Source organism: Bos taurus, chromosome 22 (assembly GCF_002263795.3).
Source record: "Bos taurus isolate L1 Dominette 01449 registration number 42190680 breed Hereford chromosome 22, ARS-UCD2.0, whole genome shotgun sequence".
NCBI classification, from domain to species: Eukaryota; Metazoa; Chordata; class Mammalia; order Artiodactyla; family Bovidae; genus Bos; species Bos taurus.
The window spans coordinates 17,520,523-17,533,842 of NC_037349.1; the positions used below are offsets into that span (position 1 = coordinate 17,520,523).

The 13,320-nt window shown below is 46.7% G+C and overlaps 1 protein-coding gene across 5 annotated transcripts in view; it reads left to right on the plus strand.

The window, feature by feature from the left end:
- Positions 1-13,320, plus strand: part of SRGAP3 (SLIT-ROBO Rho GTPase activating protein 3) — a 246,334-nt gene that overhangs the window by 193,121 nt on the left and 39,893 nt on the right. For 2 of the 5 annotated variants that reach the window (XM_024982633.2, NM_001192966.2), the window contains exons 11-12: positions 5,220-5,247; positions 10,431-10,533. In XM_024982633.2, coding sequence (XP_024838401.1) covers positions 5,220-5,247; positions 10,431-10,533 — 131 coding nt within the window. The other 3 variants (XR_814364.4, XM_005222437.5, XM_005222441.5) reach the window with 2 other exon arrangements.

Here is a 13,320-nt window from a genome sequence, read left to right on the forward strand (position 1 = left end):
CTTGGGGCTGTCTGTCACGGTTGGCTTTAGTGGTTGATGGACGCAACATTTTAGTGCACAGGTGGTTTAGAGCAAGTCCTGGTGGCCCTGGAGCTTGGTATGAGGCTTAACTTTGAGCAGAGGAGCTGACCTGGGGCTTCTGAAGCTGTTAGGCCACATTCAGAATAGCCCTGTGTTCTGTTTGGAGAGGGCTGTTGGCTGAAGGATGTGCTCGACTAACATGGAGTCTGGGAAATACGGGGCCAGTATCAGAGAGGCGAAGGGACTTCCCAAGATGTCAGTGCCATTAGATCCTGAGATGACAGCTTGAAGCAGTTTAGAGATGTCCCAGGAGTGTTCTGGGGAATGAATGTGACAGGACAAGAGTGTGTGCTGGGTTGTGGGGATGGTGGGCACTGCTGCTGGGGGTTTGCCATCCACGGTGCATCCTCGCCCTTCACTGGCTTGCTCTCTTCTCCCTGTGTGTGCACATTCTAGTGGCTGTGCCCGAGCCACACAAGTTCTGTTCACTCAGCAGCTATCCAGGGGGCTGCCAGGCTCTGCAGGTACTTGGCATGTGTGAGCCCCATGCCTTAGAGGAACTGGTGAGAAATGAAACCATTTCCAGCCCCAAGGCATTTGCAGTCTAGCTGGGAGACAACTCATGAATTCATTAAAGAATTAAATAGTGATAACATTATCACACAGAAATACTGAATAAATTGCCAGGTGAACAATGCAGGCTCTGAGGACTGTGAGTCCCAGGAGGGAGGTTTTACTGTGGGCCCAGGAAAGCAGGAAAGGCTTCTAGAAAGATGAATAACTAGGGCTTGAAGGAATAGCCAGGACTTTGAAACTAATAGCAGTGGAGTTTTTTTCAATCAACTTTATTGACATATAATGGAAATCCCATAAGATGCACCCATTTTATGTGTAGACATCAGTTTTGACAAACACATACACCCAGATATAACCAGCACTCAAAAGCTCCAGCCCCAAAGCGACAACCCAAAAGTTATCTTGTGCCTCTTTGCAGCCCACCTTCACCCCAGCCCCCCATCCTCTACTTGAAACCACCTCTGACCTGATTTCTGTCGCCATAGACTAGATTTGTGTACTCTAGCTGGTGACAGCTGGGAATCTTTTGGGGATGATAGAAACGTTCTGTTTCTTGATTTGGGTAGAGGTTAGACATGGGTGTTTATATTTGACAGAACTCATTGATTGAGGGGAAGAGGGGGAAAGAGTGAATTGCAATGAGCTTTTTCTTCATTCCCTGCCCCCGCGCCCCTGGCAACCCTTATATTCTGCCCATCCTGACATTTCAGTATTGGACCAGGAGAATGGGGCCATGGGGGACTGTGAATAACACAGAGGGAACCAAAACAGTGAGAATGGGGGGAACGGGATGAGACAGAAAGTCCTAGAGAGCAGCTTGGATGAGTGTGTGATGGAGCAGCTTTCACAGCTTGCAGAATCAGTTTTTCTGGTCATGGGATTGGGCGCTGAGGGGTGTTTTTCATGAGCCATTTAAAAGAAGGCAGGTCCACGTGAGTTGCTGACTACTTGTGTTTTCGAAATCAGACACTCTGGATTTAGAAAACAAGATGTTCTTTTAAAAAATAAGATCCCAGATGAGAAAGTGCTTCTCTCGAGCTTCCCTGTGAGTGCTATCAGATGCAAGCTTTTATTCCTGCCCCTGCCTGAGTGGCCTTAATGAAATAATAATAATAATTAGTTTTGGTTGGTATGACTCCTGACCCATTTGGTCTTCTAAGTATGTTTAGACTTCAGCTGCATCTTGCTCTGAGATATGATATATGAGTCCTTCTCCTGAGTTTTGAGCCGAAGAGCAACAAAAAACAAGAAATGCAACTTCAGAAGTACAATGGCAGCTAAAAAAGAGCCATCCAGAAAAATTTCCATAGTCCTGTTTTCTCGTAAGCCAGCAGTGAGTAAAGTCCACTGTGCTGTTTTTGATATCTGGCACAGGTCTTGTTAGACTGGTCAGTTCTGGGGAAGTTTTTTCTTATTTTGATAAACTTTTTATTTTAGAGTAGTTTTATATGTATAGTAAAGTTGCAAAGACAGTACAGTTTCCATATATTCTACATCCAACTTCCCCTATTATTAACATCTTCATTTAACATGAGTATGGTATATTTGTCACAATTAATATATACTGATAAATTATTATTAACTAAATTACTGAATTACTGAAAAAACTGAAGCTGAGACCAAATCTTCAGTCTTTTTTGTATTTCCCCTGCACGATAAGGATATATGTGGATTCTTAGGGCATTGAGGGACAGGGAAGAATTTGCACTGACTTAGTTTGATAAAGCTCAGAACCTTCTAATTTACTCCTCTGAGAGTCATCAGATGAGTCCTCTCTACCTGGACATGTTAACTCTTCTGTTCAGTAGAAACTTCTTGTGAGAGTGGGGCTAGAGCAGAGTGACACCTGCATCATCAGCTGTCTTGTATTGGGAGGAATAATCTGGTTGTTTGAAAACAGGTGAGAAATATGTGGCCAAGTGAAATATTTTGGCTAAAAAAGATATAGGCTTATTTTTTAAAAAATGAAATGTCATGTCTAGTGCCTCAGTTTCTCTCGAGTACTCTTTTGACAGCGTGCCTCAGAGAAACCACAAGCTGGAGGAGACTCTAGGTCTTGCAGGTCACCCTCACTTAGAGGCAAATTTTTGAACATAATTGACCCCAGGCATACAAGTCAAAATGCTTCTAGGTGCCCTGCAAACTGGCCTTCCTTGTTACAAATGTCACTGCCACATCTTGGAAATAAGAGTGCACACCCTTATGTGCCTTTGGCTGTTGCTACGTCATTTTATTGGCCAGAGAATTCTTAGTTTGCCATCTCTGAGCCTTAGATTTCTGACCTTTTATATTGCTCTGGGTAATCAGTAAGCTCCAGGGTTTACACCTAAGATACAGTGGTTTTTCAATTTACTCTAGCTGCTCAAGGGTAGATGGTGCGTTGTCTATAAAAAGGAGTGAGACATAACCTTTTCAGGCCAAGATTTAATGTCCATTACGGAGCAAAATGTCCACCAGGACCAGACAGTCTGACCTTCTAGAAAATGACTAAGCCACCAACAATAAAGAATATTTTCACAATCCCAAGATGTCTCAGATGGTAAAGGGCATAGCATTTTTTATTTCTGTTAGAAGTTGAAACACCGTATTTCAAAAGATGTTAGTAAAGGGGTTCTTGAGAGCTGGAATGTGAGTCAAAGCTGAAGGAGAATCGATTCCATTTGTTGCCAGAGCAAAGTCTGTCTTGAGTGTGTTCTGACATTCTACTTCTGAGACCCAGACCCTTTGATTCCTACCTATCCCTTTCTTCCCTCCTGGCCCCTATTTGTCCATTCATCTGTCCATCCATCCATCAAAAGCACAGACTCTGTGCTTGGCTAGAACTGGGGGTACAGTATATATAAGACAGACAAGGTTCCTGCCCTCCTGGGGGAAGAGAGACCTCAAACAGGAAACAAACCATTAAGTAAAGAATTATATCTGTGGTAAGTGTCCGTAAGTAGAAAATTTGGGCTGAGATAGAGAATAGTTGTGTATGGGGTTGAGGAGCATGGGGCACTTGCTTTAATGTAGGTGATCAGAGAGGTCTCCAAGGTGGGGGGACGTTTAAGCTGAGACTTCAGAGGGGTGGGAATGTGTCTGCCACATGAAAAACTGGGGCAAGAGTTATGGGGCAGAGGGAACAGCTTATGGGAAGGCAGGAAGGGATGAGGTGAGGTACAACGAAGGGAAGAGCACTGTGCCCAGACCACAGTGAGTAGGTAGAGGAGTGGGCCAGTCCGGGAAGAGGTGGAGCCGGAGCCTCTTCCTAGGCCCCCTCTGTGGGTCAGAGCTGCACAGTTAACTACATCCCTAAGGGAAATGACATGTTGTATAGTCAACCCAGGCCACTGGCTGACCCTATCCTAGGTGGGTTGCCATCAGCTCTCACTGGAGGTCTTAGGTGAAAATGTAACTCAGATTGGTGTCTGGCAGGAATTTGCCTCAGACTCCAGACACAGTCAAATTAAGTAGAGCAAATTTTCTTGTTTTACCTCACTTTTCTCCTTTCCTGCTTTGGCTTCAGTTCAACCAGCTGCAGTAACTCTTGTAACTGCTTGTGGCTTTAGTCAGGAATTAAGGAATTGTGTGCTGATTTGCTCCAAGTTTTATTTTCAGACTTCTCTCACTGTCTTCCTCCCCTCATTTTCCTCCCCAGCTCCATTCAGCATTGTTTTCCATACAGAAGCATAAATACTCAGTTCTTTCTTCTAGAAAGTCTCTTCACGTGAATACTGAATGCAATTCTAGAATCTAGAGCCATGTGGTCCAATATGGTGGCCTTGAATCATAAGTGACTATTGAACACTTGAATCGCGGCTAGCCTGAATTGAAATGTGCAAAATGAGCATCAGATTTCAAAGAGTTACTACTACACACATATGTTTAATATATAACCTGTAATGGGCTTCGCAGGTGCCAGTAGTGGTACCCCGTCTGCCAATGCAGGAGACATAAGAGACTCAGGTTCGACCCCTGGGTTGGGACGATCCCCTGGAGGAGGGCATGGCAACACACTCCAGTATTCTTGCCTGGAGAATCCCCATGGACAGAGGAGTATGGTGGGCTAAAGTCCATAGGACAGCACGAGTCGGACACAACTGAAGCGACTTAGCACACATGCCTGCATATACCTATAACATCTTATTAATTTTTTATATTGACACATATTTAAATAACATTTTGACATAAGTTAAATAAAATATATCATTAAAATTAATCTCACCCATTTCTCTTTAAGTTTTGTAATGTGGCTACTAGAAATTGCGGCTTGCATTTTATTTCCATGGGGTCAGCACTGACTTAGAGGTTCTCTATTGCACCACAAAAAAGAATGAATTACTCAGTCATGCTATGGATGAACTTCAAAAGCCTAGTTATATGAACAATAAGAAATAAAATATATGTGAACATGGCCCTACAAATAGGAGGCACGGAGGATTTAATAAGACTCAGTTCTTCCCAGCAGACCACACCTTAGGCATAATTAGATTTCCCATTTCATAAATAATTAAGTTCAAGTGTGAGTTGTTTCATGTTTTTAGAAAAAGACGAATGTGCACCGGTCAAAAGTAAAATAAACAAGCAAGCAAAAACGAAAACAAAACCAACAATTAAACATTAATGTACACTTTTCTTTCCAGGCGAGAGAGCGGAATGCGGTACAACCAGGTAAGAGCCGGGGATCCTGTTTCCTGCACCAGCCGCCTGAGGTGGGGAGCGGGAGACGGGAGGCGCAGGAAGGGAGGGGAGGGCGAGCACAGTGCTGGAGCAGGAGCAGCACAGTCTTAGGGAGCAGCGCCTTACCAGTGCCCCCACGGGGGTGTGACTGTGCTGAGAGGGGAGGCAAAGGCCTTTGGCTGCTCTGCTCATTCCAGCTTTAGACTGTGACAGGAAGGGAGACTTTCAGAGCTGCTCTGGGCGGTGGGTGTGGTCCCTCGGCGGCGCTATCCATCAGGTGGGAGGAGGGGACCGTAATATATATTGCAGAGTGTTGAGGGCAGCCAGAAGCCGGAGGCGTTCAGGTTGCTGTCCACCTGTGTCTCCCCATCCGTTCTATGGCTGCTGAGCAAACTGCCGAGGAGGGTTGGTGGGGAGGTGCGGGGCGGCACGCAGTAGCCCGGGGTCCGGGTTTGCCAAGGCTCTGGGTTGGGCTGGAATCCCGTAGCAGCACCGCCGGGCACACGCATGCGCATATTCACACTAGCGCACACAGCTCCCGCTGCTGCCCGCACTGGCTTTCGACTTCACTGCACTGGGATGGACTGGTGGCGGAGCCCCTTGCTCGGGAAGTAACAGTGGACAGCTTCGCTTTGTCTCCAGCTCGCTCACCATTACCCTCTGCGCTTTCCCTGAGCAGACCAGAGCCAGTGAACACTTTCACTCAGCAGCGGATAGCTGAGGGTCTGACTTCAGGACTGGACCTTTCCTTTACCTGCAGAGAATTTAGGTCCCTAAGCAGCCCCATCGCTGCCTGGGTACCTTAGAGCCCATCCGTTTTCCCGTCTCCAACAATGCCTGTCCCACCGCCCAACATGAATTTAGCCGGTGGCCTCAAGGCCTGCACTTTTCCATCATGTGACCACTGAGGTCTGGTTTTTGCCTCATTCTGGGCCCAGTGACCCAGTGACATCCTTTCCCCACAAGTTCTTCCCAGTGGCTGGGAATCCTGGAAAGCTGTCCTATTTGGCAACAAGAAGGATGAACCCTCAACTCCCTCCTCATTTGGAAGGGAGTTGGCTGGGAAGAGGCTTGGAAAGCTCTGGGATTTTCAGTTTACTGAGCCCAGGGTCGAGGAGACCAGGGACTCTCCAGAAGCTTAGTCTGTGCAGCTGTTCCTCTAGGATCCGGCAGTCTGGGAACACTGGGATGATTCGTGATTCCAGGGGAGGCCTTCCCAGCATGTGGGCCAGCAGATGTGCAGGCTTACTTTCTAAGAATCTTTTAGAAACAAATTCCTTTTTAAAAAATGAATGAATTAATTAAATTTATTTATGGCAAGTGTTGCCTTTTAAAAAAATATATTTATTTATGCAGGAGAGTGTTGTCCTTTAAAAAAATTTTTTTTTAATTTATTTGTTGCAAGAGAATGTTGTCATAGTCCCCAAACAACAGAAGCTACATTTTACACCAAAGTCTGCAAATAGTGCAACAGATGGGGGATGAATTGAGCCATCCCTCACTTCTTCCTAATTCCTAGAACTCATGCGGGAATAGTGGTTCCAGCAGATTGTAGGAGAGATCTGTTATCAAACCCTTGGCGAGGTCCCAGGGTGTTCCTTAGAGAAAAGTTGAGGGGTTTTGCTTTTTTTAAAAAATAAAGTCCCCTGAGATGTTTTCTTCCACACCCTCATGGACCTAGGGCCTGGGAAATCCAAGCTAGGATTACAGACCTCCCACTTAGATACACTGTACTATACTGTACTAAGCTGTAAATCCAGATATCTACACTTTGGCCCTTGGCCAAGGTCAAAGGCAACTCTCTTAGTAAACTAAAAGCTTCCTCTTCTAAAAATCATTTTTAACTTATCATAGAGTGCATTGCTAACTTGGAAGTATTTTTGAAATTAATCTTAAATGCCCTGGGTGAGCTATTTCTATACTGTGGCCCTCTCTGTCTCCCATAGTTTCTTGTCAAAGGTCAGTGTCATTTTGGATGATTGGTTGAGCAGATCTTCTCAACAAGCTGCCGCTGGCCTTGTAGAGATAGACCAGTTTTGCCATGTGCCAAAACACGTTGTATTTTTTTCTCACACTTTAGAATGTTATCTTAGAATAGCCCCGATTTATAATAACCCTGTAATTAGCATCTTTGAGCAAACTCCGGGAGACAGTGAGAGACAAGGAAGCCTGATGTACTGCAGTCCATGGGGTCTCAAAGAGTCAGATACTATTTAGTGACTAAACAATAACAAAAAATTAGGCTGACCAGATACAATAATGCACTTGAAAGGTATATGGTAAATGGCAAATCCAAATGCAAACCTAAGATTTGATTATGGTTTTTCAAACCATTGACTGGCTTCCCTAACCTAGAACTTGCTCCAAGTCTGAATTAGTGGTGGAACCATTTGAGATTTATCCACACAAATGCAACCCCATGCACACCCATGCACAGCCTCCAAGAGCCTGACCACCATCCAACTATAATATTGCCGCCATTTTGAATTTTGACTCCCACGTCTGTGAGGTTGTCTAGGAAAATCACCATCCTTTTGATCACAGAATAATTTTGAGGCCAAGTTCTGTGTTGCTCATGTGTGTTAATTTTCATCTTGGTTGAAAGGCAGAAAGGGGACATTGGTCTCTGGTTTCTCTTTCTTCCTCTCCGTGGCTTTCTCTGTTCCTGTTTTCCCTGCCTCTCTCTCTCTTTCTTTCCTTTTTGCTCGGCAACTGAGCAGCAGAAGAGATGGAAGGCTTAGGCTGCCCCACTTTCCTTGGCTGAGCTGCCCCTCTGCTCCCCACTTTGTGCCCCACCCAGCACTTCAGTAAGTCGGTATCAATTTGATGTAATGCAAAGTTGGGATAGCTACGTTTCCTTGTCAGAGATTCTGCTCCGTGCACAGAGCACCACACTAAAGGAAGAAATCCTGATGTGATTCCAACAGTCCTTTGCTTTCTGGATTGGGCAGGAGAAATTTTATAACTTACAGGAAAAAAAATTCCTTAGGACTTAACTTTATGAAATAAATTTTAAAGGCATCTTAGACTTTTTTTGGTATTGGTGTCTAACACCTGCATTGAGTCTCTACTCCTGTTGACCATGAGAGTTTAATAGATAATTTAATGCTATTGCTGGGTGTTCTGTGGTAAAACCCATTTCCTCATGTCCATACTCACACCAGAACCTGGAATAGGAAGAGCTGAATTCTTTTCCTGTGACCTTGGGCAAGTTTCTTAATCTCTCAGTGGCTCATTTGCCTTATGTTTAAAGTAGGTTTAATAGTTCTTGCCTACTTCTCAGGGTTGTTGTGAGGATAACATGCAGTGTAAGATAATGAAATGATCAGACAACATTCAAAAACAGAAACCCAAATCACCATGGAAACAAGGTGGCTCAGCTGCTACCCTCCAGTTATTAAACGTAAAACCTATGGCCCCCTGTCACATTTCTGGCACTCTCTTTGGCATATGTAAATTCAAAAGCAGATCTAGCATAAGAAATACTCACTCTCACATGCCCTTATCCTCAAAAAAATAAGTACCTTGTGAAAAAGAAATGACATGGACTTAGCTAACCAAATTGACATAGATCCAAGATGGGCTCAAAATAACCTTGCCTGTTGTTTCTTTTCGAAGTTTTGATCTGTGCTGTTATTTTTGGTTCCAATGTTTGGGTGGCATGAGATTTGGATTCCACTGTGTCTTTGCCCATGCATGTCCTGGAGCTAGCAGTATTTGCTCAGTATTCAGACACCAAGAGGAATCTGATCTGAGGTCCCTTGATGGTGGGGCTGCTGAAGCAGACAGGCGAACAAGGCCAGTGAGCAAGGCAGCATGAGTCTCATCTCCTTGATGGGCTCCACAGCACGTATGATTTCTTGCCTATTCACAGAAATCAGTCAAGATGTGGGGGGCCCATGTCTCTGTTCATCACACATGGACATTATCTGTGTCAGGCTGGGTCCCCCCTCGGTACCTCCCAAATTATGAGCTAAGCCAGTTGAAAGTGAACTGTGTCTCTTGGTTAGGGGTCTTTCTCCTAACCTTTGAAAGTCCTTTGACCTAGAAGGCTGGCAGCATTGAGTCAGGCCAACTTGGGTGGTGAAAGGTGAGCAAATAAGCCAACACAGGCATATGCATGTGAGCAACTCTGGAAACCGGTTCAGTGTTTGTGGCTGTTTCACTGTTGCTGGTGAACTGTGGTGTGATCGCCCCTCCCTGTGTCCGAGATGGAGCGAGCACAGGGAATGGAGATCCTAAAGTCAAGCAAGACACTTTCAACCCGACCCCCCCAGTCCTCTGCTGGCAAGGGTTAATGGAATGGATGAGTTTGGGCTGGATATGGGAAAGTGCCCTAAGGCTCCATGACTGACCCAATGGGAAAAATCTTGGGCTTAGAGCCAAAGAGGCTGAGTTTGGGGTCTAGCTCTGCCACTTCCCCACTCTAGAGCTCGGTTTAGGCCTCTGTAAAATGGGGCCACACGTGCAGAGTTAAGCTGATGTTAAGCATGACAGTGGATTTGAAAACACTAACTGAAAGTGTACTTGACTAAGGACAGGAGATAGTCCTCACCCTGGGTCCCCGGGAGTTCCCGGGGGCCCCCGAAGAAGCTGCAGCCTCCCTCTTGGCATCAGTTTCTTCATCTCTAAAATGAGAATAATAACTGCCCGGCTCTTAGATCAATGGAATAAAGAGTAGTCAAGTGCATTTGAAATGCTTAGCAGCATTAGGAAGATCAGTGCCCCAGTACATCAGGAGCTGAGACTCGGTGATGTCTTTAAGCCAAAACAATGAAAATTAACCCTTCCAATCATCTTTGAAAGTCTCTTGCTTTCTTCAGCTACAGGTTACATCTCATCCCTGACTCCCCCTCCATCTGTTTAGCTTTGCAGGATGGCAGCCTCTGATTGGAGTTTCAGTGGTTTCCCGGACACGTGCTGTGCCCCCCCCATAATGTAGAATGCATTTGTGTTACATGAGTCTTGGTCCTGCCTGACACTGTGGATCATTTAAGACACCCTTGAACATCCAGAGGCCTTCAGATGGAGCATTGGGCACCAATGCACTGGGGGTTCAGGCCTTCCATTTGCATTTTGTGTTCTCCTTCAGTCGTGGGTTACAATAGCGTCTCCCCCCATTGTATGTTTACCTTGGTTGCTTTCTTGATTTCTTTTGTTCCGTTTTCCCCTAGGCCCCCCTGTCTTCCCCCTAAACCACAGAAAATGAGGAGACCTAGGCCTCTCTCAGTGTGTAGCCATAAACTATTTAACGGCTGTATGGAAACGTTCATTAAGGTACTTGCTGGGGAGCCATGGAGTCCGCGAACGTGCCCAATGTAATGGCAGCCTCTCTCCACCTCCTACCCCGGCCAACAGCCCTGCCCCGACCTACTGACAGACTGACATCTGACCAACCAGAACTTTCCATCTGGGCCCGTGGCCAGGCCATGTAGCTGGCTGGTCCTCCTGGTGGCCTGCCTGTAGCTTCAGAGGCACTTTTGTCTCTGACCAGTGGCTTCTAAGAGTGCTTCCCCTTGCTCCTCAGCCCTGGCTGAGTGGGGGTTGGGGAGGGCAGTCAGCCCTGCTCCCCTGCTTGAGGAACTGCAGTCCTGACCAGGCTGAGGGACAGTTAGAGAAACCCCCTCACCTCCCGTCACACACACGTCTCCCAGGAGCAGACTGGTTGGAAGCAACACAAAGGAAAACCCTGCTTTGTATAACAGTGTATTTTTATACAAGTGATTTTTTTCCCCTAAAAGTTGAGAATAGACCAACAAAGGAAACACATACAATTTGTGTGAGAGACAACCCTTCCACCTTGTTTTGCTTCTTGTGAGGCAGTTTGGGAGAAGGGAAAAGAGATGAAGTAGTCCCTTTAGAATTCCAGGTTAACCCTTTACACCTTAAACTGGAAAGGAAGGTTTTCACTTCAGTGAGTTTCTCTGTTCTTGCTTCTTGGCTGCAAAGGGTGCAGGATCGAGCCGTCCCAGGTAGAACAGCTCAAGGCAAGTTAAGACAGTGATGAAGTTGGAAAGGGTAGCAGGTGGGAAATATCCTCAGGGAAGGGCAGATGCACTCTGAACGTCACTTAGGGGAGCAGGAGGAAGGTCCCTACCAGTTAACTGGAAGCCCACCACCATCTAACAAAGACACTCACTGCAGAAAATAAGACTCATGTCAGTCAGGAGAAAAGGCCCTGAAGGCTCCCAGGCTCTGCCTGAGACACGTTTGGAGTGTTGGAGGCTGCCTCTCCTCCAGCTCTCTCTCCATCCCCAGACAGGACTTACTGGGCAGGGAGGGTCGGCCTCAGGTGTGGGAGGGGGTGTGGGCAGGATCAGCCTGGGTCCCAGGGCTGTCTCTGCCTGTGAACTGAGTTCTGGGAAAGGGGAAAGGGGACAGGAGGGCCCCAGTTGGGGGTGCCCGAGGGGTGGGAAACAGCAGCGGCTGCTCTCAGATGCCTCAGTGGAGGGAGGCCTGGAGGACCCCAAAAGGACCTGGGAGCAGCAGCAAAGGGGCACGTTGGGAGGTGACCCCGAGAGAGCAGTTTGCCATCCAGAAGGTCATGGGAGAAGAGGCCTGTGTCAAGAGCCCTTCCTTCATCCTCCGTCCTTGCTCCTACAAGACTTCCTTCTCAAAAAATTGCACTCCAGAGCTGAGGGGAGACCGAGGCCCATTTGCTACTCTCTGCCCTCAAAGACCTTATCGTGTCACGCAGGAGGTTTTTGACGCAGAAGCTGAATGTGGAAGATGATTCAAGATGAGTGCTTGGTGACTGATCAGTACAGAAGTAAGTTCTGTGAGCACTCTAGACCAGGAGGAGCCGTGGGCACCGGGGGCAGGGGCAGCATTGAAGGAAGTGTCAGCAGAGGGGAGGATGGACGGAGAAGCTGCTGAGAGAAGGAAGAGAGTGAGTGGAACCTCAGAGACACGGACATGTTTTGGAATATGCTTAGCTTTTTGGAAACAGGCGGTCTGTCAGGATGCTTGGAAGGCTCTCTCACCTGATTGCATTTGAAAGCAAAGGTGTTCTGTTTAGTGAGACAATTTCTGAATGGAGAACTCCTACATAAAATGTGTGACAATCAAGTCATCTGACTTTATTCCCCTGACAATCACAACACCCACGGATGTGTTTGCCCCTTGGAGGAAGTCGGTCCTTCTTCTGCATCTATAGGCTTTGCTGCACCTGGTCAGTCTCCCGCAAGCCTGCAACAAGCGTCTTTGTCAGCGGTGCCAAAACCTTGTCTTTGAATGGACGGTCTTTTGGAATGAGAAGTGTCATTCAGAGTCCAGCTTGGCAGCCACCGGAGCCACAGAATGGCAAGAGGTATAGGCTGCACTGGGCGCCAGGAGACTGGCTCTGAAAAGAGCCCCCAGAGAGGGGCACCCTAGAGAGCTGGGCAGTGGCCTGTCCCTGGAATAAGGGCACAGCTTCCTCAGGGGATAGTTTGACCGAAACAAAGTTTGTTTGTTAAGCGATTGCATTTCTTTGTAGTCACGTGTGCTTGTACCACATATTATCAGTGCAGGTCAACCAGCTCCTCTCTGAGCTCAGTTTGGGACGGACTGCAGTAGCAGGGCCCCAGTCTCAAGGATGGTTAAGTCTCAGAAAATGAAAAGGCAGTGTGATGCACTCAGTCCTTCAACCTTTATGAACGGAATTTAATTTCCTCTTAGGAGTCCCATGCTATCTGAAAGAAGATTCAGCATGAATCCCCATCTCTGAAATGCCAAAGTTCTGAAAGGCTTGTCAGTAAAATAACATCATGGAAATGCCATGGTTATGAGGGTTTAGAGGGACAAGGGGACTTCCCTGGTGGCTCAGACAGTAAAGAATCTGCCTGCAATGCAGGAGACCCAGGTTCGATCCCTGGATCGGGAAGATCCCCTGGAACAAGGAATGGCTATCCACTCCAGTTATTCTTCCTGGAGAATTCCACGGACAGAGGAGCCTGGTGGGCTACAGTCCATAGAGGGTCACACAGAGTCGAACACAACTGAAGCAATTGAACACACACACACATGAGTGTGTGACGAGGATCAGATAAGTAGCTCATGGCAGGTTCTAGAGCTCTGCCTGGT